This window comes from Alternaria burnsii (assembly GCF_013036055.1).
Source record: "Alternaria burnsii strain CBS107.38 chromosome Unknown 705, whole genome shotgun sequence".
NCBI classification, from domain to species: Eukaryota; Fungi; Ascomycota; class Dothideomycetes; order Pleosporales; family Pleosporaceae; genus Alternaria; species Alternaria burnsii.
The window spans coordinates 1,065,601-1,091,216 of record NW_024066107.1 but is presented as its reverse complement, the minus strand read 5'-3'; the positions used below and the strand labels follow the sequence as shown (position 1 = coordinate 1,091,216).

Here is a 25,616-nt window from a genome sequence, read left to right as displayed (position 1 = left end):
GAAAGCTCCGACCGCCGATCGCCGTCTCCCATAGCAACGCGTGAAACCCACTTGTTTGTGGTTAACTAGCTGGCATGCCGTCCCTGAGCCTTGAACAACCATCAACATAGCATTCCATAATACTCTTGTTCTGTCGTTCCAGCACACATCTCGACATCGCCATGGCCGACGTTGCAAACCTCGAAGCCGCCTTTGAGCGCACCACCATCAACGATGAGAACGATGACCAGGTCGCATCCACGACCACCACTACGACCTACCACAAGGCAAAGGTGTGCATCAATTCGTCTGTCGTGTACAGCTACTTCTAACACGGTCAAAGTCTTCGGCAACCACATCCGGCCTGTCGTCGTCACAATCAGCTGCAAACCGCATGAAGCTGCCCCATCAGATTCCATTACAGAAGCTTGCCACACAAAACGCAAAGACGGCCAACATCGCCAAGGTCACCATCACAGCAAGCACCAGCCGCCCCTCAGAACAAAACCCCTCTCACCGCCGCACCCTTACCGAGTCAGCCATCTACACCGCTCCTTCAAACCCCGCACAACCCAAACAATGGCATCTGGGCATGTTCGAAATCGGCAAGCCCCTTGGAAAGGGAAAGTTTGGTCGCGTCTACCTCGCCAAGGAACGCTCGTCAGGCTTTGTGTGCGCTTTGAAGGTCCTCCACAAGTCCGAGCTCCAACAGGGCAAAGTCGAGAAGCAGGTCCGACGAGAGATTGAGATCCAATCACATCTCACCCATCCCAACATCCTCAAGCTGTTCGGTCACTTCCACGACGCAAAGCGCATCTTCCTCATTCTCGAGTTTGCCGGCAAGGGAGAACTCTACAAGCACCTCCGCAAGGAACAACGCTTCCCAGAATGGAAAGCAGCACAATACATTGCTCAAATGGCCGCAGCGCTCAAGTACCTCCACAAGAAGCACGTCATGCATCGCGACATCAAGCCCGAGAACATCCTCGTGGGCATTCACGGCGAGATCAAGATTTCTGACTTTGGTTGGTCGGTACACGCACCCAACAACCGCCGAAACACCATGTGCGGAACTCTCGACTACCTGCCCCCGGAGATGCTTCGCGGTGGCGGTAAGGACAACTACTACTCCGAGAAGGTTGATCTGTGGAGTTTGGGTGTCTTGACATATGAGTTCTTGGTCGGCGAAGCGCCTTTCGAGGACACACAAGTCATGACACAGCGCAAGATTGCGAGAGGAGAGTACACAGTCCCAAGCTTTGTCAGCGCAGAAGCACGGGATCTCATAAAGAGACTCCTCGTACTTGACCCTGAGAAGCGCATCGCGCTCGAGGATGTTGAGGTACACCCGTGGATCGTGAAGCACTGCAAGGGCAGCTCACGAGCTTACGAGCGTACCTCTGGCGGCAAGATCCGCAGCAGCTCAGACCAATCTGAGGAGAGCTACTAGACTTGTTCTTGGTCTTCATTACATAATGTCTAACATCTACGACGGCGAAAGGGCGTTCTGCACGGAAGTCATTGATTTTTTTTTCTTAGTCGCGCTTATAGTCGCATTGCTTGGAGTCTTCGGTTTGCCGTTGGCGTTTGGTATATTCATGGGTATACATCCCACATCGCATGCAATGCAAGCATTTCAATCTTCATTCTTGACCCATGTCTATCTGCCATCTACGCGCTATGAAGATACCCGCCTCAATGCGCCTCAACCACCTCACTCTTCTTTTCTCCATGCCTAAAGTCGGGCGTGCTAGGTCTACTCCTCTCGCCCCCAAAGAAGGCGATGTTCTCTCGCAACGCCACATACTCGCTATCTGCATAACCCAACGCCTCACTAATTTGCGTCGAATGGAGGCCTTTGATTCTCCTAATTTCGGTAGCTGAGTAGTTCACTACCGCTCGCCCAATCTCAATCGGTGCTGGGTTGTGCAGTTCGTAATTGGGTGGGTGCTGCAGTGTCTGTGAGGAACTCATCGAGTACGATGATGACGACGAGTGCGTAAGGGGATGTCGAATTGGTATTGGGGCGTGTACGCCGTGGGCTAGAGCGCCAGGCGTTGTAGGCGGTTGCGGGGTCGTTGGTGATTGCACTGGTTTGGGAGAGTGTGATGGGTTGGATAGACGTTTGACAACGACAACGCGTACGGCTTCTTGCTGGGCGAAGTGGCCATCTACTTCTACGATGCCGACAGGTAGTAGTCCAGCTTTATCGCTCAACGCAGCCCATGCACCCTGGTCGATGTATATCGTCCCGTGAGGTGCGAGACCATGCAAGATCCAGAAGTAGCGGTCGCGGATTGGGTTGGATATCGGGAGGAAGCGGGTGTGTAGGGGCACTGGTTCTTCTGGTTTGGGCGATGCGCTTCCAGCCAACTGTTGATCGCCTAGCGAGGCTGTAGATGCAGAGAGATCGTGATTTGAGTCTTGCAAGGCTGCTTGAGCATGTGCTGCGCCTTCTTCCTGCAAGTTGGTGACGGAATTCCGACTTGACATCCTTGCCTTTCTTTGTTTCTCTGCGTGCGCAATAATGCCAGAGATGTTGCCTGGTTTACTACTCTTCGTGATGACTGTCGTGACACCTGCACTTGTCGCCAACCTTGCTGCTACGATCTTGGTGCTCATGCCGCCTGTTCCCAGGGAACTGCCAGCCGAGCTTACATCTGCTGCCAGCTCTGCAATATCTTCCACAACAGCAATGGATTTTGCGTCTGGATTGGTGCGCGGATTCTTATCGTACAGACAGTCCACATCCGTCATAAGGAAGAGGTAATCCGCCTGGACCATAGCCGCAGTTATAGCACTCAATGTGTCGTTGTCACCAAACTTGATTTCCGTGACGGCCAAAGTATCATTCTCGTTCACAATAGGAATGACACCCATGCTCAGGAGTTCAATGAATGTATTCTGCGCATTCTGGTACTGTGTTCGATCGGCAATGTCGTTTCGCGTCAACAGCACCTGAGCAATTGGTTGCTCCAAGTTGCCAAATAGCTGATCCCATAGCGACATCAATCTGCTTTGACCGATAGCCGCAAGCGCTTGGACTTGTGGGAGGTGTTTTGGACGTCGTGGGAGGTTCATACGTCGTAAGCCCACACCAATGGCACCAGAGGACACGATTACGACGCGGTGCCCGGCGGTGCGTAAGTTGCATGCTGTCTCGACAATGAGGGAGAGGATGGAGAGGAGGGGCTGATGTGTTTTTTCGTCCACTATGGATGAGGTTCCTGGTTGTGTTGGTCAGGTGCTCTCTTCTTTTCGATGCGAATCAAGTACTGTTCTGTATTTACCGAGTTTTATCACGACGGTGAGTTGGCCGGGCTGCTTGCGCATATGGACAGCCATTGCGAAAGAGGGTGTGATACAATGGCGGCAGGCGCAGATGTGGGATAGTCAGGAAGATTGTAGGAGAGAAGGGGACCGCTGAGATGTAGTTGGAGCTCAGCGCTTCATTACATAGACGCCGCTCTTTATATTGTTGCGCAACTGATGACTGGAACAAGCCCAAGTTTCCCTCGCAAGCGATCTTCGGGCTGCCTTGCTCGCGGTGACGTCTTCCCTCCGATTGGCTCCCCGCGCTACCAGCTCCTCCCCCATCTCCACCTAAACTTTTCGCGACGGGAATTGAGACGACGCCCTACCGTAAACATCGTCGTACGTCACGCCACACGTCTGCGCCCTTCACTCCGGTCACCGAACTGCAAAGTCGCACACCGCCGAACCATACCATGGCAAACCCCGAGACGGCGCCCGATGGCGCATCCCTCTCCGCCATGGCCCAACCACCCCCTCAGAAGATCGACCCCGTATACTACACATGGAGCAGTACCTTCAACATAATGCTCGGTCGCATGACAGGTTCTCGAGACATCGAACTAGAAAAGGGCTACTTCAGCGAAATGGACAAGATAAAAGCAGACTCGATATGCAAGCGGTGCGAGTCGAACAAGGAATACCTATTACAATACAGTCCCGTTATACGCTTCCTGTCAGATGAAGTATACAAATTGGGAGGCGATCTGAACAAGGACAATATACTGTGCCGCATGTGCACAAATGAGCAATCGGGCGGTTTCTCCCTCGACCATGGCATCCTCCTCTGCGCCAACAAGTTCCGCAATCGCGGACATCAGGAAGACACCATGGCGCACGAAATGGTTCACGCGTGGGACCATCTAAAGTTCAAAGTCGAATCCGAGAACCTGCGACACCAGGCTTGCCTTGAGATACGCGCTTCCACACTCAGCGGCGAATGTCGTTTCTCTAGAGAGTTCTTCACGCGGAATCAGTGGCGCATCACCGAACAACTACAATCGTGTGTTAGACGGAGAGCGACGTTGAGTATGATGGCTAGGCCAGGCATAAAGGACCAAGAGCATGCTGGAAAGGTAGTCAACGAAGTATGGGATAGTTGTTTCCGGGATACCAGGCCATTTGACGAGATATATCGATAATGCGGACAAGTGAGACATGTGATTGGTCCGTTCGAACGATGTACCGTGACGGTTTTACTACCCTTGTACATGCGCATAGCGATGGCGTTGATAGGGGCGCTGGGATTTTAAGGTATACTAGGGGGCGTGGTGTTGTCCAATATTTCTTCTCCGCTCAATTGACTACTTAGCCCTCAAGAGAAGTTTCACCTACAACCACTTAATCGAGCTGTTTACTTAGGGCAAAGTCAAAGGTTGTTGTTTTTGGCCCCCAATACTTGATTAGGCGGTGGCAGCTCAAGCGAAGCGCGAGGCGTATTCCCACCCTGTCAGTTGGTGCTCCGCCGCAATGTTATGATGAGGCTGGACACAACCTGGACGCCTTGAAACACGCAGACTTTATGGGTGTACACAACATGGCTAGAAGTACCAGGACCCGTACCTCTCCACTCACCAGCCCCGATATCTCAAATCTCGTCATCCGCTCCAGACTCCAATTTCAAACTCCTTCCAAAATGCTACCACACACCCTATTATGTCTTCTCTTTGTCGCAACATCCTCCGCGGCTTTTATTCCACCACCACCACCGCGACCCATCCCAAGACCTATAACACCAGACGAACCCTTCTCGCCTATTGTGCCCAATGAACCCCAAGCACCGGCAGCAAGACCCAACCGGCCAGAACCAGAAGCACCAGAAACACCAGACGTACCTGACAACAACTCACAAGATTCAAATACAAACACGCCGGGGGGGTTATTTGTCCCGTATCCAACTAAAACGGCAACCTTGTCACCTGGACATGCCTGGAAATCTCTGGCTGATTCGACGCCGACGGCAACTACTACAGCAGGATCTGGCTCTTCTAGTACGGCCCGGGCAAGCAAAACGGTGAAGCACTCTGCTTCATCGACATCGAGTGTGACGGCGCCGGTAGAAGGAGAGGCAGCTAAAATCGAGGGTATGGGGATGAAGCTGTGGGTGGGTGTGACTGGCTTTGTAAGCAGATCAATGAACATGATGTATAAGATTGATGGACTGATTGTTAGTAGACGATTGTGTCAGCAATGGCCGTCGTCTCTTAGGGACATCAAAAGTGACCAAGACGGAGGCCATGTCTGCATTTGCCCTGCATGTCTCGCGTCTCATCGTATCTTTTCTTTGCCAAGTTTATATGAGGCCTTCTACTTCCCTGCCTCCTGGTCCCGTTCACAAGCTGCTTTGCAACATTCAAACAAACTCATGCGCACTTAGCCATGGAAGCTGAGCCTCTACAAAGACTCATGTCTGCCAGGAGTGTGAAAAGTATGGATCATGTCAGTTCTGCTCATTCTCGAGAATGAAGTTGAAGACTTTGTCAAGCATCGTTCTATGGTGTTTCATGCATCCAGACCTTCATCGCGCAGCAACACACTCTCTAACGAGTGTTCAGAAGTGGACTTTTTTGGTGTCTCAAGATGCCGAAGTTGTTGAGTAATTGACTAATTGAAGTGTATTGAGATAAGTTTTTATGTTCTATCTACGGGTAGAGTAGTCCTTATATCCCTTAAACCTCTCTTTGTCCTGAAGTTTGACTGTATAGTTGTTTGTCTTAGACAACAAAAGTGAGCAGGTTGTATTCTGCTGGCCTCACTTGGCAAGATTCTATATGGAGGTTTTGATCGACAAAAGTAGATATACGTTCACGCCTCGTCACGAGCTCTATAGATTTCGGGGTGTCTATATGCCTGCCTGTGTGTATAAAGCCTCTTTCTCTTGTCATCATCGACAGTCGACTCAAAGACCTACTCAACGCTTGATCATATTCAAGATGTGGTCTTGCATGTGCCATGATATATCGAAGTCTTTGTTTGTCCTTCTCAGTAAGCAATCGATATCAAGGCCTGTCACGCAAGATTGTACGTGCGGCGTTCACTTCGGTCCGAAAGTTCTCGATCAGGCGCGAAGGTGTACTTCCGGGACTTTTGTATGACTTATGATCTGAACAAGTGCGACTCGTTCGTATGTGCCGACTGCGGCTGAGATACTCCTAGATATGAGCTACGTTACCTTGCGTGATTCCTGTATTAGATTGAATGATTGCAGGATAGCTAGCGATTTGATAGGCGTTGGAAGGTTAGCAGATTCAGCCCCTGAGATATATATCCATGTATGTTTTGGTCTTTGTTGAAGAATGCAAAAGTAGCCCTGACCTAAGCCTGGAAGCATTACAAAGCTTTCTGATACATCCGTATCTTCCGATGACATACGCATTGCAGTCTTGGCCTTTTGCGCCCTGCATAACTATGTCAGGGTCTACTCGGCACAGAGGAACGAGAAGGTTGGGCATGCATCGATCCGGAAACCAGGGCCATGCCAAGCCGCTAGTCACATGGCTCTTTCCGAGTTCACGTTTCTAAGGTAAATCTTTCCTTCTACCAGCGCTGCGATCATTTCAGATAGATTGCAGTTTGCCGTGTATGTGTATTCTCGGTTCTTCCTCGTATGTTGGGATAAGGGAGTTTTGGATACCTCTGGTTGATCCCGCATGACATCGTGGATTATATATGGCCTACGCAATTCCCGCCGTCCTGCGTCATTTCCGCGATCAGTCATCTGGTCGTCTTCGCACTAAGTAGCTATACCGTTGGACGGAACCCATTTTTCCGCGCATTCACTCCGCCTTCCCACCATGTGCTGGTGGCACCCCGGACGAATGTTTCATGTCGTACATTTGCAACGTCTCGACCAAACAGAACGCGTCGTTGTTCTTTCGCCACGGACTGGCCGGCCACGCCCCATGTTCTTCCGAGCCGTTCCCCGTGCTAGCACTGACTTCCCAGTGCCTGGTGGTGGGGCGAACACCTCCTCTCGCATGGTGCTGCTGTCAAGCCTTGCCTGTTCTTGGCTTTAGTGCTTGGATTGCTTGTGCTTTCTGGTCGGAAATGACAAGGCTTCAGATCTCTAGAGTGGCCGCGCGCGCAAAATTATGTGGCGACTCGTTGGGGATATGCAGGTGGCTTTTGGACGGAAATTCTGGGGCCGCAAGATCATGAACGTATATATACAGGAGTGTCAGTACCCTGTGGATGTAAGAAGTTTGTGATATTCATATCAGCTCAACCCTTTCAAAATGCGATTCCAAGGTACTAGAAGCAGCATACGACGCGAACCATCCCGATACTAACTCCCTTGTAGCTTCATCTACGTCAGTCATTCTTGCTGCTGTAGGAACAGCAGCCGCCGTACCCTCGCCGTCTTCAACTGCGACTACGGATGCCTGCTACGTGACTGAGTATGCGGCTATCCCGGCAGCAACAGCGGCCTGCACTTCCATAACTCTTGATGGTCTCACCGTACCTGGAAACTCGACTATTGATCTTTCAAAACTGAAGAGTGGAACCAAGGTGACATTCAAGGGAAAGACATTCTGGGAATATGCCGATGCAAACTATGCTTTCATCAAGGTGGGAGGATCCAACATCGAGATTACAGCCGACGCAGATGCGGTGCTCGATGGGAATGGTCAAGCTTGGTGGGACGGTCTTGGTAGCAATGGAGGCCTTACCAAGCCAAACCACTTTATCGAGATCAGCAAGGTTCTTGGGAACAGCTCGGTTCACGACATCTATATCGAGAACTATCCCGTCCACTGCTTCGCTATAAGTAACAGTGCTGGTCTGGATATTCACCACATTACGCTGAACAACAGCGCTGGATATGCACCCAACAACCGCTCCAACGGCCTACCGGCATCACACAACAGCGACGGATTCGACTTGGGAAGCACCAATGACACCACAGTTCGTGACAGCGTGGTTATCAACCAAGACGACTGTGTCGCTGTCACAAGCGGAAACAATATCCTGGTCAACAACATGTACTGCAACGGCAGTCACGGTCTTTCCATTGGATCAGTTGGCGGAAAGTCAAGTATGTCATCCTTTCAATTACCTATCTTCGATCGCGTCCCACTAACCTTATCCTTTAGACAACAATGTCACCAACATATCCTTCACCAACTCTGTCGTTCTGAACGCTGAGAACGGAGCCCGCATCAAGTCGAACTCGAACACTACCGGCTTCATCTCCGATATTCTTTTCGAGAACATTCGCGTTGAGAACATATCCATCTACGGAATTGATATCCAACAAGACTACCTGAACGGCGGACCAACCGGCAACCCAACGAACGGTGTCATCATCCAGAACATTGCCATGAGGAACATCACCGGTACTGCAACAGTGGAGGGAAAGAACTATTATATCCTCTGTGGAGAGGGAAGCTGTAGCAACATCAAGATTGACGATGTTCATATCACCGGGGGCGGATTGGAGAGTTCTTGTAACTTCAAGACGGCAGGCAACTTTGACTGCGATGGACACTTTGTATAATCAGATAATGATAGGACAAGCGTTATGCTTCGTGTTAGATAAATTAGACCGACGTGTCGGGTGCCGTGCGCTATCATCTATTGAGCCTAAGAAGACGGCATGCGTTGAGCGAAAGTCGTCGTGTAGATCGTTGGACGGATCGATGAAGGGGTGTAACACTGGCTGCTTCTGGATTGTGGAGCATCGCGACCTCCGAATGAACTGCGCATGTGCCCACGTGACGTACGATTCAACGTTAAGCCGGTGTCGCGCCAATGGTGTACTGCTTAAATCCGCGCCCAGGCAAAGTTTGTTCAACGGTTTGAAGAAATCGTTCGTGGTCTGGACGATCCCCAAAAGTGCCGTGGCGTTTCGGGACCCGACAATCGCGCCGCTTTCATCAGGGACGACGCCCCACTGTGGATACATTGAACACAACCCGGGAGAAGCGTGATGCTGTTAATTACACCTTCATGTTACCGCACCGTCCGGGTCCTCATACCAAGCAGTCGAACGCTCTAGCTAAGGCTGTTATCTTTGAACTAATGGATTTACCCGGCCTCTTCCTGCCCGTTGTGGCAGGCTTCCGTCCCCTTACATTAACCCTACACTAGTCGAAGTGTCCTTTCACTGCGCGTCGATTACGCGATACCGTCCAGTTGCATGGGCATTTTCAGCGATGACGGCCTGCAGCAGCCCAACTGCTACGATCACAGTCCCGAAGCATTCATTCGCTGCTACCGGTTATGCATGGGGGACGTGCTTCTGCCGTCAGCACCCCATTCTGTCAGCCACCTGTCTCAAGTTCATCATCGTGGGCATGGTACTCGAGTCCTGATTGATCTGCGTGAGTTATGAGCATTGCGAGCAAGTCTTGCGTCAGTCGACGGTGGTTGCCAGATGGTGTGAATCCTTCATCGTCTGGCGCGAACTGCAAGAACTGGGTCTCCGGATTAAGCGACGGCGTGATGCCGATATTCGGCGTGCAGGATGAACAGATAGCTCATGTCAGGTCCCACCAAAATGTCACTCATCACGGCACCAACACGCTTCCAGCAGTTAACCAGCGGTGCGTCATCCAGGTACCGCGCTGCATGCCCCTTACAGGGCCTAGTGTTCGGATGGCTTCGTTGCGAATGGCCTGTTGCGTATCTGCGATAGGTTGCGTGCTTTGCACACCACGTCTGTGCGAATCATCGCCTCGCGCAGACACTTTGCCCGGCCATATCTCGACCGGAATCAACCTAAGCAAACCGTGTTTGAACCACGCTGGCAGAGACTTTTGTCGTGGATGCGCGCACGTCATTTCGTTCATTCTCGTCGCTGGTCCTCGTGTTCTTTCAGCCCCTACTACGGTTCCTTGCGGCCACCTCAAACACGCTACAGATTGGCACGCCTGTCGTAACCTCAGCCTTGCCCCAGCTTTGAGGCCAAACCAGGGCAGTGGTCATGTCGATGTTGCGCACGAGCGCCCCCGCGAGCAACCCACAATTAGCTTCTTCTACAATCCTTCCATACGTCTTCTAGAAGAGTGCCGTTTCCGCGCTCCCCGCTGCAGTCTTGCGTGAGGTGATCCCACTTGTATATCAACCTGTCGCACCAACAGCAGCTGATGCCTGCTCGGATACACGATTATCCACTCCTTGGCCCCTAGTCTTACCGCGACACCTGGATACCCTTCCCCACCCTCCTTTGCACCTCCGCCTGTCGTTCGTTTTAGCTTCTCACTCGTTTGAATTGTCGCGAGGTGTAGTCGGCATGTTACAGTAGTCCTCTGTCGCGCAAATTGAACTGAGCATACGGCTCTCTAGCCAACATGGAGGACAATCTAGACATACCGGAGGAGTCTATGCGACATATTGAGGCCCTGCTGGCGAGGCATCCTCCACATCTAATTCAGAGAATGTTCTCACAAGCGATAGATTCGCGTATGTTCGTCGCCGCCCGTTTGTGTGTGTATATGCTTACCAAGTTTAGGCCGCAACTCCACAGCCTCGTCATTCATGTCCACCAGCACTGCTAGTTCAACCACGACATCCTCTTCTGGGTCATCATGGCGGTCTCGACTCTCTATGGCGTCAACCTTCTCGTCGTCCACAGGCCGCAGTGACACGCGAGGTTCCATCGCTTCCTCATCGTCGTCGCGCTCCAAGAGACGAGCGGAACCACGCTCCTACCCAGCTGGTCTTGATCCGACGCGTCCGGTGCCCGCTACTATGCCTCATGTGGATACTGAAAGCCCACTCGACCTCAAGATGGAGCCAAGCTATACACCAACAGATGATATCAGTGTTGCTTCTCCATCATTGATCCCGGACGATGACAAGTCTCAGAGTCAGTCTGGCGAACCGTTCATGTTCTGTACCTATTGTGCCGAACAAAAGAGCCAGAAGACGTTCAAGGCCAAGTCTGATTGGAAGAAACACGAGATGAGGATGCATGAGACTGGAGAGGACTGGCCGTGTGTAGTCAATGGTTGCAACCGTATCTTCGACCGCCAAAAAGACTTCATCAAGCATCATCAACGCTACCATGCCGGCCGACCTTTACCTTCTCTAACGGATATCGGCATCACCTTATTGCCAAGAAGAGTGTTTGGTTGTGGGTTTGACAAGTGCAAAGAGGTTAGCATCGGGTGGGATGAGCGATGTGACCACGTCGCGAAGCACATGAAAAATGGCGCAACGATGGACCAATGGAAATACTCGAATGTCATCCGGAATCTGATACGACAAGAAGCCCTTCACGATACTTGGAAAGAGCTTATAGGTTGCTTGGATGAGAGACTACGAGAAAGTCGGTCGCAGATTAGTTGGTGTCCCGACAACTCGAGAATCCTCCGACAGAAGCTTCAATGTTGTGATCTTCGACCAAGTCGAGAAGAGGTCTTGATTACCGCCTTGAGTCTCCGCGCTGACATACAGCTGGACTCTGTGCACCAGCAGTTACCTCCAGGTTTCGTGACTCCTTCAAGAGATTCCGTACCGCATGTCGAGAAGCTATCACGTGAGCAGCGCATGCACATTCTCATTGGAAATTCCAATCCACAGCACTCACGAGCGCGGCTCGCAAGCATCAACGCAGCGTTACTACGTATCTGTAGTTCTCTAGCGCACGTACCTGACTATGATTGTGGCTCCTCGCCATTTGTGGAGCCGCAAACTCCCGCGGTGGATACGAATAACCGCCGCATTAGCTACATGGACGTGGACCCTGGGAACTACCTTGACGTAGCGCAGCCAGCTATACCTGATCTCCCACCGGCTATGACAACATCCACGATGCACACACCTCATGCCCACACTCCAATCATGGATCCCGAGCAACATACCCATATGTATCACGACGAATACATGGAGCAAGTCAAGGTCCCACCCAACCCACTAGAAACATTGTACCCCAACTATTTTGGTGGGGCTCCACAGTTCGAAGAATCACAATACTATGACCGTCCCTCATTCGGTCAAATAATCTCGAAGCCGCTTTCTAAGATAGGCAATCGACTCAGCAGCTCCAGAAGCAACACTCATCCTAGACCATCGTCGCAAATGAGTCAAGCATCATCAGATATACACCCTGACTATACTGTTGCAGCAATGGACATGCGCCATCCTCATCTTCACCAGCATCAGCATGAGCAACCCCAACACCCCATTCAGCAGCACCATCAGCATCCACAGCAACATATGATGGCTCAACAGCCGCAACCCTACCGCGACTCAACGTCGCAACTGCATGAACATATACACATGTACACGACACAGAGCTGAAAAGCCGACATGCAACGAACTTTCCTATATGAGCTATGCCCCATACTTGTTTCGACGCTTTCCATATGTCATTCAGCGAGCATTTAGATCTTTTTTGACCCTATGTTTTCTTTGATACCCCCGTGCTTTCGAGCACATGTGATAGACATGTACTATAAACATATTCGTAGTATCGAGCCGTTACTGGCATAACGTCACTCAGTCTCTCATTGAGCAACTGGTGCTCTTGTCCTAACTGATTTACTATCATGTGCAACGCCGTCGCTTCTGAGGGTATCAACAAGTACGAAGATCTGGGAGCCCAGTCTGACAAACCTTTGTTAGTGCGTGTCGCATTTAGCGCTACTCGCTATGGTCGCGGCTAGCAATGTGTACGTACCAAATGTACCACTGCGCTGCGCGAAATATTAACCAAGTATAGGAGAGCCTTGTCCGAACGGGGATGCTACTACATGAAGAGGTGCGCTATCATAATGACGGCCTGTACTTGACGAATTCATCATATCATAGCCATAGATGCACCCCTTTCACGATCGGACTAGGGCAGTTCCTTAACTGAATATCGTTGTTGTTCGGAGATCGACATACATTGTCCGTCTCTTGTACACGTAACACGCAACACCACTTTCTCGTTCGCAGCCCCAGACCTCACCTTCCAGCATTCAAGCTTCGCTCAATCTTCTCCCTCTCTACCACTTCCATAGAATAATTGCAGGCTCCGTTATGGATTTCCACTTGCACCTCGCTGTTGTCAGATACCTTCAGGCCCCACTAAGAATTTACATTTATCTGTCGCCATTCGTTGTGATCCAGCTGATAGTAACGTCATCTCCACGACACGCTACAAGGTTCGGACTGGGGAATCTGGGAGCAGTCGTTGCTTTGTTCATATTCTGTCCGAGATGTGAGATGTCCTGGCGAGACCTTTGAGCGGCTGAGGCGGTCGTGTCGTTTGGTTTGCTCATTGCCTCGAAATGTGCACATTGGTTGTGCTCGATCGTGTCCATGGCAGTCGTTAAATGCTCATGGCGAGATGTCGCATTATTCTCGTGCGTGCTGAGTGCATTCATAATGCCGTGGTTCATGGTACTCAAATTTGAGGTAAGTCTTCGCCCCTCTATGTCCAGGGTAGACATCAACGTGGTGAGGTGAGATATCAAAGTCTCCTCGCTCACACTGGCTGCTGCTATCACATTGTTTATGTTGGTACCGATAGAAGTTTCGAGGCCGTGCTTGACCCTACTGACCATAGTGTGCTCTGCGTCAACATTGGTACCAATCTCGTTGAGCTCCAGGTTGGTGTTGTGGGCGTTGAGATTAGACCACACCGTATCGAATTCTGCTCTAGTAGCTCTCGAATACGCACCGATGCTGTCGTGTAATGATTGGACTTTTTCTTTGGGCACTGTGCAACTGTGCAGTCAGCTCTTGAATGTGACGTTCAGCTCTCGATGCAGGATCTGATCAGTGCCCTAAATGGCTCGCTTCCTCTTCTGATGACCTAGTTCTCGTCCTCTTTGCGTTGTATTATCGCCCTTGGTACTCTGCACTGATAGCCCGCCCAAGTCGACTCCAACGACTACCACTACACGACATGGCCGACGACATGAGCGACAACATGAGCGACGCAGTCGCAGAGATGTACGCCGAGCGAGACGCAGACAACAAGATTATCCAAGGAGTAGCCGCTGGTATGAACGGTGCTCGCTTCGCTCCAGAACTTAGAGAGATGGTTTGGGAGCTGTGTCTTCCCATCCTCTCTATCAAACCTCTTGAGGAGCCCTTGGATCGAAACATGTCTCTATGTGCTGTTGCCTCATACAAGGGAAACCCCGGCTATGTACAGAAATAGTAAGCTCTTTCTTGGAGTCTACATTAGCCCATAACAAGAAACCTTGTAAACATTGAGAGCATTGTAGACTTCTAGGTTTCCTGCATATCTCTACAAACTTTTTAATATGCTTCGTTGTAGTAAGAAGAAGTAATCCTCTCTAGAGGTATGTTCAGTTTTTGTCTTTGATATACCTAGATTGGTCTCTTTTCCTCGTGATCGTGAAGTGCCCGGTTTTGAGGACCTTTTTGGCGCTTCTGGAGCAGACATAGCAGCAGTACCACCACCAGAACTCCAGGCCCAGCTCGCAGCCGTCATCCGCTCCCTGTGCGAGGTGAAAATAACTACATTCTTCTTCACCTGCACTATTGTCAAATATGATACAAGTATGTACTAGTGGTGTGGCTCTCCTTAATGTACTTGCGACACGACTCCTCCACTATTGGAATGACTCGAAATGTGGTTGTAGCTCCGTGTGTGTCTTTATTAATGGAAGTAAGTATCTTGCAGTAGCTGAAATGGACAGTCAATAGCGATTGGGACAGTGACACAAGAAGATTCCATGCTTCTGTCCCATACGATGATATGTTCTGATTTTAGGCCGATACGCCTACCCCTGCATACCGTGGGCCCTGTAAGCTATTATGGCCCTTAGAAACGAGTGGGTCTCGGTGTCTCTACCATGGATATGGATGTCAGTAGCGGGTACAGTCATGCAGGGAAGAACGGCAGAATCCGATATAAAGATAGACAGGACATGGTTTAGCATCAGGGCTACAGTGGGCTCTTGCATAATTCCTGGCTTAATAAGTCAATATCTCATTACGGACTTGACCGAGTGGATGATACTGTGTGGTTCAATATGGTTGAGAGACAATAGGTTCAGAGGAAATGGAAGACGAGTTTCCAAGGACCGATTGCAAGCGTGACTGGCTTACCTAACACGGCGTTTGACAGACGACTCTCCACGCTGTTGTACATGCTCATCATAAGCCTGGAGCGCGGAAATGTCATCGTTGGTCTTCAGCTCGCAGTACTTTTTCGCGATGTCTTTGTAATAGTCTTCCATTGGAGTCATAACACCCACTCGGTCTGGCCGATCCGTTTCTTCTCTTACGTATCAGGGTATCCATCGCTAGAAGATACAGCACATGTCTTCAGGCGAAGGCTTGGACTGGTCGACAAGGCTTGTCTCAAGACATGGCGGCACCGAAGCACGACGAAGTCTACCTCGGCAATCCTTGTCAGGCTTCATCTGGCGGGCGGGAAGACGGCTATGCGGCACCTCGAGAGATAAGTTCGTGCAGTCCCCCCATACAACGCCTCATCCATCATCAACTTTGTCGCACGCTGTGAGGGCGTGGAGCTCCCACGGGGTGTGAGGAAGAGCTGTGATTGGCTGAAACGATAGCGCATTCGTGGGTGGAAAGAGCGATCTGGGGTTGTCAGAAATTTCGAAGGAACGAGGCCCGTCTTGGTCCAAGTCTGGGCGGACTGGGCGCCAAGGGAACGTGGTACAGAGATGGACTCTCGTTCGCTGACCTGGACCACACCCGACCAAGGCGATGGCGAAGAGGAGCGACGAGGCACGGCGGAGACTTAACGCGTCAAAGACATGCTATGCAGGTTGGCCAGTTCTTGGAGACCCATTACAATCTTCTGCACCAATCGCGTGCCCCGTTGCCCACTATGGACAGCGCGGAGCGGCGCTGGAGGGTCCAGAGAATACCAATTTGTGGGCTTCAGACCATGACCGGAGCTCGATAGCATGATACTGTGGCTTCGGTGATCCACCACGCCTCGATGGGGCAGGCAACACCGTCAGACGTCCACAAACGCTCACTGCTAGTGAAATATCATCTCGCCGCCAAGATCCCACCCATCGGAATCCATACTGCCTACTTAAACTCCCATGCACTCGACCAGTTGAAGATTTCCTCTCCCAGGACACCTCACAAACACTCAGCCTTACCAGTCAATCGGCGCAACTGCTCGCCGCCCTCGTCTTACAATGGCTCCCGCCTTGAAGAAGTACGACTGGATCCTAGCCATCACCACCATCGCTTTTCTTGCATCGTCAGCCTCGAACGGTGCTAACGATGTCGCCAACTCATATGCCACGTCCGTGGCTGCGAGAACGCTGAAGATGTGGCAGGCTGGTATTCTGGCCTGTTTCACTGAGTTCTTGGGTGCCGTTGCTCTCGGATCCCGAGTCACTGGAACTATCAAGAGCGGTATCTTCGCCCTGGACACCTTCAAGCCTGTGCCTGCTACTCTCATGCTCGCCATGGGATGCGCCGAGGTCGGATCCGCTGTCTTCCTTACTGTCGCTACCATTGCTGGTATGCCTGTTTCGACTACTCAGACCGTTGTTGGAGCACTCGCTGGTGCTGGTATCGCTGCTCAGTCTCCCCTCAGCTGGGGCTGGAAGAAGGGTTCCATCTCCCAGATTGCCGCCTCGTGGGTTATTGCACCCTTCCTGTCTGCCGCATTCGCCGCTGTTCTCTTCTTGACTATTAAGTTTGCTGTCCACAACCGAAAGGACCCCTTTAAGTGGGCTTTGCGCCTGATTCCATTCTACCTGGCTTTCACCGCTGGTGTCCTCGCTCTCTTTATCATTGACGAGCTGCCAAACGGCGAGTCTCTCGAAGAGATGGGTGCTGGCAAAGCCTGCGGTATTATCCTCGGAGTCTTCTTCGGCATGCTTGCCATCTCCTACATCTTTTTCATCCCCTACTTCACCCGCCGCCTTGTCAAGGGTGACACCAGACTGAGGGCGTGGCATATTCCCCTCGGTCCTCTTCTGTACCGTGAGAATCCTCCTATCTATTTCCCCGGCAAGGGCGACCAGATTGTCACCGACTACTACGCCAAGTCAGCGCCTGTCGCCACAAGCGAGCAAGAGAACCTCAAGGGCGAGAAACCTATTGGCCACTCAACCTCCGTCGACAACAAGTCTTCAGGTGACAGCGACAACATCGATGTCGAAGGTGGTCGCGGTCTGTCTCGTCCTCTTCCCCGCGATGGGGCCGTTGCCCACATCGTCCCAGCTAAGCCCGAGCCCGAGGAGCGCTGGTTGAAGCCAGTCGAGCACCTCCCCGTCTACTCCCCCAAGAAGATCATGAACTGGACCAAGTTTATTCTCCTCCAGGGTGTCTCTCGTGACGTTGTTACACAGAAGGATCTCGCCGATGTCCACTCTCGCGCCATTGTTTACGATAACCGAGTCGAGCATCTCTGGACTTACGCTCAAGTTGCCTCCGCTATGATGATGTCTATTGCCCACGGTTCCAACGATGGTAAGTCAAAATTCCTGTATCTTGCACCTTGATGCATCTGCTAACCTCACATCACAGTTGCCAACGCTGTCGGACCCTGGGTTGGTTCATACAACACCTACACCACTGGTGTCGTCACCAAGGAAGCCGACACTCCCATCTGGATCCTCGTCGTCGCTGGTCTTCTTCTCGGTCTCGGTTTCTGGTTTTACGGATACCACATCGTACGCGCTCTCGGTAACAAGATCACCCAAGTCTCTCCCACCCGTGGATTCAGCATGGAATTGGGTGCCGCCATCACTGTCCTCCTCGCCTCGCGTCTCGCTCTCCCTGTCTCCACCACCCAATGTCTCACTGGTGCCACCATTGGTGTTGCGCTTTGCAACTTCGATCTCAAGGCCGTCAACTGGAAGCAAGTCGGCTTCATCTTCTCCGGGTGGATCATCACCTTGCCGGGTGCAGGTCTCATCTCAGGTCTTCTGATGGTTATGGCGCTCAACACGCCCCATTTCTAGACGCTGTTTGCCATTGTTCCTAGTTTTAGTTTTGACATCTTTCTTGTAACGCGAAAAGAACGCATGGGTTAGGGTGCATGATATGAGACGGATGATACCAATCGTTTACTGTACCAAATTGTAATCTATAGAGTACACACAGTGAGCCCCCAAGACTGATTGAAGTGTGATGATCGCGCGACCCCGAAGTATAATTTGAGGAGATGTTGTCTTTCGGCCGAAGGCGCCGTGCCTAGTTTGATGTACGAAATTAGTTGATGTTGATGTGCAGTTCGTACATTAAAGTTACCTACTATGCCAGCAACACATGTTCAGCGGACAACGGATCGACGGACCGGAGCTTCACGTATGTTGTTGCCTACAGTATTGTTGTATGCAGTGGGAGTGAATGTTCTTGTTTTGCACATCAAAACACAGTGCTAGGTATATCAAGCCACAAACTAGTCTTCTCAAGGCAAGAATGTAGCCGGAGAATACCGATTGTGGCTAAGCGGATACGAAGAGTCGGTCTTACTCTCGGTCTTTTCCTTGTCTAGAAGTTGTTGATTCACTTTCAAGACTTCTCGATATGTAGTAGAGCTGGGTTTCACGTTGGATGCAGAAAAGTGCAAGGGTAGAGCAGCAAAAAGCTGCAAGAGATATCGGTATTCCCGTAACGGTACAGAAACCTGTACAACATATCATGGCCCAGTCTAGCTTGACCATGCATGCATGAAGCAACTCCATACGCCCGTCGCAAAATACCACCAGCCCGAGCGTAGACAGGCTTCAGGGTCTATGCATTACATCGTAAGAGAGAAGTGGGAGAAGCGGATTAAAATAGTGATAGAATAGTAAGGGAAGCGTGGCTGCTATACGGCCTGCTTGCCCGACTGCTGAAGCTCGTTGACGAAAGCGTCGTAATCAGCGGATGAACCTGAGCCTACTATAGCTGTAAGCCATGGATCGAACTGGCTGCTCTCTCAATAAGCGTTTGGGTTGGGATAGAAGGAGGACGATGACTCAGGGTGCTGACCTTGCGGTGACTCGTCGACCTTTTGGCGCTTCTCTGCATAGTCGTACGAACCTTCAGAGCTGGCGTGCTTATTGCCAGATGCGCCGTGTTGGGCTGCCGCTGCTGCTTGCGCCGCCATCTGAAGCTCGCCAATCTGGCGCTCCGAAAGCCCGCCGTTGTTATTGCTGGAGGCTTGCTGCTGCTGCTGCTGCTGCTGCTGTGGTTGCTCGGGTTGTTGGGGCGGCTGTGGTGGTTGCGGTGCTTGGTGCATGTTTGGTTGCTCGTGTGGTCGGTTGAGATCTACACCGGCCGGCGCAGGTGGTATCTCGCCTTGAGTCTCAAGCAATCGCGATTGCAGGTTGATGATATAGTCGCGCAGTTGGTAGTTCTCGGTTTGAAGAGTCTTGTAGAGTTCGCATAGCTGCTCAAACTCCTTGACCTGATCCTTAAGCTGTTTGATGTACTCTTCCTTACGCTGGCGAAATGCGCGCTGGTGATGTTAGTGCGGAGCATAGGAAGGCGCGCGCAGTGGGCATACCTGGGCAGCGCGATTCTGGGCGGCGCGCTTCGAGGTCGACAACTCTCGCCGTCCCTTGGAGCGGCCTTCACTCGTGTTCCCATCGTCAGGGCCGCCTTGGCTCATGTCGTAGGCGGAGCCCCCAATAGCTGGGTCGATGGCGTGTGGCGGGCCAGCAGAGTGCGGGTGCTGGGAATGTTGGGGGTGTGGAGAATGCTGTGGGAGAGGCTGCACGCTGGGCTGTCCAGCGCCGGCAGCGAGCAGATGTTCTCTTAAGCCTTCATGACGATACGTGTTAGTAATCGGCAGTAGGGTACGGATGCGGGGGGGCCACTAACTCATCTCTATGGTCGGCTTGGATTGATCCTGAATTGGCATGTCAGCAGCGCAAGGCCTGAAACAGTCAGCAGAGCTTACCTGAGCGGCCGATGCCTGCATGTTATACCCAGTGTCAGTTTGGCTCGAGGGATACAGGATTTGGCTCATTCAAGGCGCGTCGGACGGGAGCACCGCGGCGAGGGTGTTGTGGCGTTGATTAGACAGCAGCGTGCAAACGGGCCTGGGATGTTATTTCGCAGTGCTAGGCCAAAGCGAGACTATATGCGCAAGAGGGCAGCTGGGTGAAGCGATGTTCCTTCGGCGTGGTCGGCCGGTGAGGGTCGTGATGGTGGTGACGTCGCGACAATGGGGCCGTCGACTATGGGCAGGCTGCAGTGCGTGAAAGAGGACGCCTGTGCTGGAGAGTCAGCTTGATCCGTCGCAGGCGCCAAGACATGCGCGCAGTTTTGCGACAGCATCTTGGTTGCGCGTCTCGTGTTGTAGGACGATGGGGCAGCTCACCTGTATTGTGACGATGCAGTTGGTCGAAATGTGGATTACGCAGCTTTGACTAAGAAGAGACAGACCTCGGGGCGATGGCGCTATATGTAGGGCGGCACCGTCGGCCTCGCGGGATCTCTCCACGACGACGACAATGCAATGCCTCGCTGCACTCCGCCCTCCTCATCACCACTCGCCGGAGCCAGCTGCATGGAAATGAACGCCCTGCTGCCATATCCTGCCTGACTTCGGCAAGGTTCCGACGAGCTGTGCACTCCATCCGACCATCCACCTGCTTTTTGCGACGCTGATTGCTTACCAATTCCCCGACCCCGACTGTCTGGTAGCTGTCGAACACACCTTAATCTCTTTGGGGCTAGTTTCGCCATGCCTGATTACTGTATACGGGACATATATGTTTTCAGATCCGAAGGCTCCGTAGATACCAAATGCAGGAGTTGTTGCGCCCTGAGATCAGGATATCTACTGCTGCACCACGGTTTCTTGCTGCCAACCCCCCCTTTTGCTGATGCTTTCTTGCCGTGATGAGTGCTGTGACGACTTCCATCTGCCCCTCCAAGCGCATATGCAGCATCAGCAGATCATCCACTCCCATATTCTTGTCATACTCCTTCCAACTTACCTAGTTCCCTGCACGAGCTTTGGCATTTCACAGCATCAAGCGTCCTGCTGAACTTATTGGCAAATATTTGGCCGTTGGGCGATTTTGGAGATGCTTGGTCCGAGCGCATTTGCAAGGCGCATCGCAGTAATCAACTCCCACTCCGCTCCTGATTCTGCAACGTCTTTGCATCTGCTGTGCATCTTGCAGTCAACGATTTACTGCTGATCGTACGCTATCAATTCATTGACCGCTGTTTGCTTTCCATCACAGAACGGACCCTTGTTCATCTATACCCCGGTATCTGCGATCAGAGTCGTCATCAACACCAGAAAGTGCATCTACACAATGACAAGGCCTCGAAATCTAGCTCGGGCAATCCCGTAAGTCTAGCAATTACTTTTCCGCCACTAGTAAACAAGCCAATCCCTCATCTGACCTGCGCCATGACACCCGCCTTGATGACCTCAGAACTCAAACACGTCTAACCTACGAGCCGCAGCCAATCGTTCCAGGCGTTGTGCGAGCGTCGCTGTCGCACCAAAACGTCTTTGCTGATCCGCCGCGAAACAAATGTCCGGCCGAGACAGGCTACTACCATACCTCACACGAAACACGCACTCGTTACGGGGTTCCGGTCACTGTCCTCAGACTCTCGTCCGCCAGCTGGTCCGGCTGAGCAGCCCAAACAAAATACACAACACGACTTAATCTATGCCGCCAACCAACCCGCTGACCTGCCTGACCGAGTACAGAAGCTCTCTTCTAGATGGAAAATCATCGATAAAAGGCGGAGTATTGAGCGCAAATTCCAATTTGCTGGGTTTGCAAAAGCTTGGCAATTTATGTCGCTGGTTGCGGACGAGTGCAAAGTCAAGAAGCATCACCCGCGTTGGACCAACGTGTATAACAGGGTCTCAATCGAATGGACTACTCACGATCCTAAAGGACTAAGTATCAAGGATGTTGAGATGGCTGAATTTTGCGATCGAAAAGCAGCCGAGGTTGAGTTAAAAGTGTCACCATTTTGATGTAGCTAAGATCTAGATAAATTGACGATTTTCCGAATGATCTGCACCAAGAAAATGCCGATGGATCGACGAACCCGACATTACCATTGGTCAGTGAAGAGGACCGCCGGACGCGGAGATACCGTACCTCCATGCTCCAAACGAACTACGTGAAAGGGCCGGCTTATCGAACCCAATGGCGAAATGGCACTTGCTCAACTTCTTACATGCTTATCACTATCTAACATGCCGTTTTCTCACTGACCCACGGGTCCATTAGCACTATTGACACCCAGACTCCTGTATAGCATTGTGATGACTGATCAGAGTTTCACTTTTGTAAACAACATAGTTATATAATGAGGCGATGGTGGAACAAGATGAAATGAAACAGGTGGAACGTCAGAGTAGTTCTTGTTTTGTAAAGCTCGCCAACCATACACCTTGCTTACTTAGGAAAGACCGTCCTTTAATAGACTGGTCTGTATTAACCCAGTTCATGGTGACCAGCTATAGTCTGCTTCCTCTTCTCTGAGCTACCCTCGTCACTCGAGTCATATCTGTCCTGCCACTTCTCTTCAGCACCCAACTACCACACCGACATCGTCCACAGCCACACTCCAGCCACTCTCATCCTCTACGCCATCACCTTGCACACTGACCGCAACCGAATGGCCAACACCTGGAACCACATCTTGTACCGTGACCTTGCCGCCGACCCTCTTCCAACCTTTGTTCCCAACTCCCAGCTGAACCTCTTGTCCACAGCTGACCCCATCTAGGAAGATCTCAACGCGCGTCTGTCCACTCGGCCTGCTTCCCCTGACCCATGCGTAGCAATCCACCGTCACACCGGTTGGAAGATCAATGTAAGACTGCGATAGCGTAAGTGTCGCAGTCACTTCCGAGCTATTCGATGTCGCAGCATATACGTTGGAACCCGAGTGTGCGCCAACACGGGAAGGGGAGGTAGAGATGCCGCGGGAGTACCATGAGCCTGTCACCATGTCCATCCATGGGGTCAACAAAGGAACCTCGAAGGATGGGTTGGTGAGGGCGTTTGCACAGGCTCTTGCAAAGAGGGTCTGCTGCGGCGACGGAAGTGCTGTGGCTTGAATGGGTGAGAAGGCGAGGGTGGCGCATACGAGAAAGACTACGAGCCTTTGAAGAACCATGATGGTGGGTGTCGGTTGTGAAGAAGTTCTGTACGTCTGTCAAACGTTTGGAGACCTTATGTCTCGGTTGCTGAGTGGACTCGGTGGTGGTAGTGTTTTCGAGTTCGTGAGCGTTACCGATAGTCAAGGAAAGGTGATCACGAGTGAGACAACACTCAGATGGCTTGTGTGACGTGACCAAGGGAAGCCTATCGACACCTTCCAAGTGCCTTTACTTGATTTTGGCTTGATAATCTTTTGAGGATTTGCGTGGAACGTTGGCGCTAGTAAGGATGGGCAGGTGTTCTGCAAGTGAGTCGACAATCAGGACGATTACTGATTCCGTTTGCTTGAAGGCCGAATTGACACAAGTGAAAGGTGAGGAGAGAGAAAAATAGTGAGACCCGTTCAAGTCATTGCACCTGCTGCAGACATGTAGCATTGCTGGCTCTTGTTACATTCATCAACACAAAAAAGCACACTCCAGTTTGCGATCATGTCGAACAAGCTCCAGCTGGCAGGGCCAAAACCTGATCGAATGAAGCTAAGCCATCGCGCAACGGTTTTATCTACGGTACGGTGCAGGAGTAAACACAAAGGAGATATTACTAGTCTTGTAATTGATAGGGTTGGACGGCTGGTTGAGGCGAAGGTGGCGTAAGTCTAAGCGAAATTCACGGGGCCGTTGCGCAGCCGCTTGGCACCACTCCCCATCACTGTACGGGTAAACACAACAGTCGCGCTATGTTACAGCCCAAAGCTTGCTCCAGATATCGGAGATTTTGCTGGCAAGCGATCGAAACAGGTGGGAATGATTGGCGAGGTTGGGGAGTTTTGATCAGGTTTCTTCGAGCCTATGGGGATGTGTTTCACTGTAGTCCAGCAGGGACTGGGTTATGTGAACCGAGATAGAAAGGAGATCTAGAACTAAGAAAAGAAAAAAAAGGAGAAGTGGTAATGTTTGGTCGGAATGATGTTATTGGATCTTTGTTAGGCCTGTGGGGGTTTATCCTCCCAAGCCTTTGCTCATAGCGGCGTACTTTTGGGGTATATAGAGAGCCACCGAAGTCAACCTATATGGCTGTCGAGGGCCGTCGGGTACGCTTCTGTTGCATACTGATGCATTTTTTAAGTCCGCCTCAAACGCCGACCGTGCAAACCGTAGCCTCATGTCGTCATACTGTAAATCGTGTCGCTCATGCAGGCTGTTCGTATGCCCTCTTGATGACCCTTGCGAATTCTGCCAGGTTTGTTAGCAGCTGATTGGTGGTGCTCAGTATGTAAATAAACTTACGATCAAACTTGACATTCTCGCGGACAACGGTGCCCTTAGCCTCGTTGTCCTTGTTGATTGGTACCTTGATCTTGGCACCATCGATGTTCCATCCACACACGCTTCCGACGAAGTTGTCAAACTCGCTTCCGGAGAGGTTCAACCATGACTCTAGGATGCTTCGGTCGACCTCGCGTACCGCTTGGCTGACAGTCGCAGCAATTCGTACGCGCATCAACTCCTCGAAGCCTGATACGTCGGCAATCAAGTCGGCGTACAGGTCGTCAGAGTCAAGTGTGGACCAGAATGTGGCGTAGTCTGCACCTTCGAGCAGATTCCTGAGCTCGTTGAGCTTCTGGACAGCTTCTGATAGCGGGGCATCGCCAGCAGCTGGGTTGTGTAATGAAGAGGAAAGAGGAGCTAGGACGTGTGGGGGGAGGAGAGACAGACCCAGGGAGAAGTCGGGGCTGGGGAAGACGGTGAGGGCCTTGACGAGGATGTTGGTGATGGTCTCGTCACGGGCGAGGTGGGGGTTGAACTGGTAACTGCAGCATCGTGGTTAGTGAGATGCAACGATGATACTGGAGGTACAATAGCAGAGGCAGAAAGCTGTCAGATAGAGCTAATAGTAAACTTCAGCGGGTGGGGGGATTCAGTCCCCATCCCTCGGGTAATAGGAAACGTTGTGGTTGTTTATTCATCTTGTAGCATAGGAAAGATTGAGTGGAGGGGGGACGTACAGCTTCAACAGGGCGAGGTTGGCGTAGCAGTCGTACGTCTGGTTCTCGCACTGCTGCATGACATAGTCCTGGAAGACACCCGTCGTCTCTGGGTTGTAGCGATCCAGTCCATCGAGGATCTGCTGCATGTGATCCGGCCGCTCAGGCGCGAAGTCGAAGGGGGCGCCCATGGTGGTTGTGTGGATGAGCGACGAAGAGTTGGTGTCGAAGGCTTGGTCAAATTCGCTCAGTGCGACGAGACGGCGCATTGGCCACCGGGCAGCCCCGCGTCATCTTCAAAAAAGTTAGACCCCGCCAAAACAATTGATTGCGACAAGATCTACCAA

At 51.6% G+C, this 25,616-nt stretch overlaps 12 protein-coding genes across 12 annotated transcripts; 7 read left to right on the top strand and 5 right to left on the bottom strand.

Moving 5' to 3' along the window:
* Positions 1-161: 161 nt before the first annotated feature.
* Positions 162-1,429, top strand: GT037_000409 (serine threonine-protein kinase 12; the record flags this gene model as incomplete). Its single annotated transcript, XM_038925456.1, has 2 exons — positions 162-272; positions 323-1,429. 2 exons carry the CDS (start codon positions 162-164, stop codon positions 1,427-1,429), a joined length of 1,218 nt encoding a protein of 405 aa, XP_038791312.1.
* A 245-nt stretch (positions 1,430-1,674) lies between these two features.
* On the bottom strand, positions 1,675-3,324 carry GT037_000408 (glutamate 5-kinase; the record flags this gene model as incomplete). The annotated part of the gene is made up of 2 exons (XM_038925455.1): positions 1,675-3,206; positions 3,270-3,324. 2 exons carry the CDS (start codon positions 3,322-3,324, stop codon positions 1,675-1,677), a joined length of 1,587 nt encoding a protein of 528 aa, XP_038791311.1.
* Positions 3,325-3,707: 383 nt separating this feature from the next.
* Positions 3,708-5,530, top strand: GT037_000407 (mitochondrial inner membrane protease-like protein atp23; the record flags this gene model as incomplete). Its single annotated transcript, XM_038925454.1, has 2 exons — positions 3,708-4,294; positions 4,699-5,530. Coding segments are annotated over 2 exons (1,419 nt in total), but the record flags the coding sequence as incomplete, so codon positions are not given.
* Positions 5,531-7,085: 1,555 nt separating this feature from the next.
* Positions 7,086-8,788, top strand: GT037_000406 (polygalacturonase precursor; the record flags this gene model as incomplete). Its single annotated transcript, XM_038925453.1, has 3 exons — positions 7,086-7,306; positions 7,512-8,326; positions 8,385-8,788. The coding sequence occupies 3 exons, from the start codon at positions 7,086-7,088 to the stop codon at positions 8,786-8,788; spliced, it is 1,440 nt and encodes a 479-aa protein (XP_038791309.1).
* A 1,795-nt stretch (positions 8,789-10,583) lies between these two features.
* GT037_000405 (homeobox and c2h2 transcription) lies at positions 10,584-12,537 on the top strand (the record flags this gene model as incomplete). The annotated part of the gene is made up of 2 exons (XM_038925452.1): positions 10,584-10,695; positions 10,745-12,537. The coding sequence occupies 2 exons, from the start codon at positions 10,584-10,586 to the stop codon at positions 12,535-12,537; spliced, it is 1,905 nt and encodes a 634-aa protein (XP_038791308.1).
* Positions 12,538-13,322: 785 nt separating this feature from the next.
* On the bottom strand, positions 13,323-13,943 carry GT037_000404 (uncharacterized protein; the record flags this gene model as incomplete). Its single annotated transcript, XM_038925451.1, has 1 exon — positions 13,323-13,943. A coding segment is annotated over one exon (621 nt), but the record flags the coding sequence as incomplete, so codon positions are not given.
* Positions 13,944-14,131: 188 nt separating this feature from the next.
* On the top strand, positions 14,132-14,765 carry GT037_000403 (uncharacterized protein; the record flags this gene model as incomplete). Its single annotated transcript, XM_038925450.1, has 2 exons — positions 14,132-14,388; positions 14,567-14,765. Coding segments are annotated over 2 exons (258 nt in total). The 3' UTR covers positions 14,568-14,765.
* Positions 14,766-16,379: 1,614 nt separating this feature from the next.
* GT037_000402 (phosphate permease (pho89 pi cotransporter pho89)) lies at positions 16,380-18,161 on the top strand (the record flags this gene model as incomplete). Its single annotated transcript, XM_038925449.1, has 2 exons — positions 16,380-17,667; positions 17,725-18,161. The coding sequence occupies 2 exons, from the start codon at positions 16,380-16,382 to the stop codon at positions 18,159-18,161; spliced, it is 1,725 nt and encodes a 574-aa protein (XP_038791305.1).
* A 962-nt stretch (positions 18,162-19,123) lies between these two features.
* On the bottom strand, positions 19,124-20,110 carry GT037_000401 (uncharacterized protein; the record flags this gene model as incomplete). The annotated part of the gene is made up of 4 exons (XM_038925448.1): positions 19,124-19,645; positions 19,694-19,950; positions 20,011-20,038; positions 20,090-20,110. The coding sequence occupies 4 exons, from the start codon at positions 20,108-20,110 to the stop codon at positions 19,124-19,126; spliced, it is 828 nt and encodes a 275-aa protein (XP_038791304.1).
* Positions 20,111-21,461: 1,351 nt separating this feature from the next.
* Positions 21,462-22,144, top strand: GT037_000400 (transcriptional coactivator pterin dehydratase; the record flags this gene model as incomplete). Its single annotated transcript, XM_038925447.1, has 2 exons — positions 21,462-21,496; positions 21,616-22,144. 2 exons carry the CDS (start codon positions 21,462-21,464, stop codon positions 22,142-22,144), a joined length of 564 nt encoding a protein of 187 aa, XP_038791303.1.
* A 557-nt stretch (positions 22,145-22,701) lies between these two features.
* GT037_000399 (uncharacterized protein) lies at positions 22,702-23,298 on the bottom strand (the record flags this gene model as incomplete). Its single annotated transcript, XM_038925446.1, has 1 exon — positions 22,702-23,298. The coding sequence occupies one exon, from the start codon at positions 23,296-23,298 to the stop codon at positions 22,702-22,704; it is 597 nt and encodes a 198-aa protein (XP_038791302.1).
* Positions 23,299-24,473: 1,175 nt separating this feature from the next.
* GT037_000398 (arm repeat-containing protein) lies at positions 24,474-25,538 on the bottom strand (the record flags this gene model as incomplete). The annotated part of the gene is made up of 3 exons (XM_038925445.1): positions 24,474-24,517; positions 24,572-25,095; positions 25,291-25,538. 3 exons carry the CDS (start codon positions 25,536-25,538, stop codon positions 24,474-24,476), a joined length of 816 nt encoding a protein of 271 aa, XP_038791301.1.
* Positions 25,539-25,616: the final 78 nt, after the last annotated feature.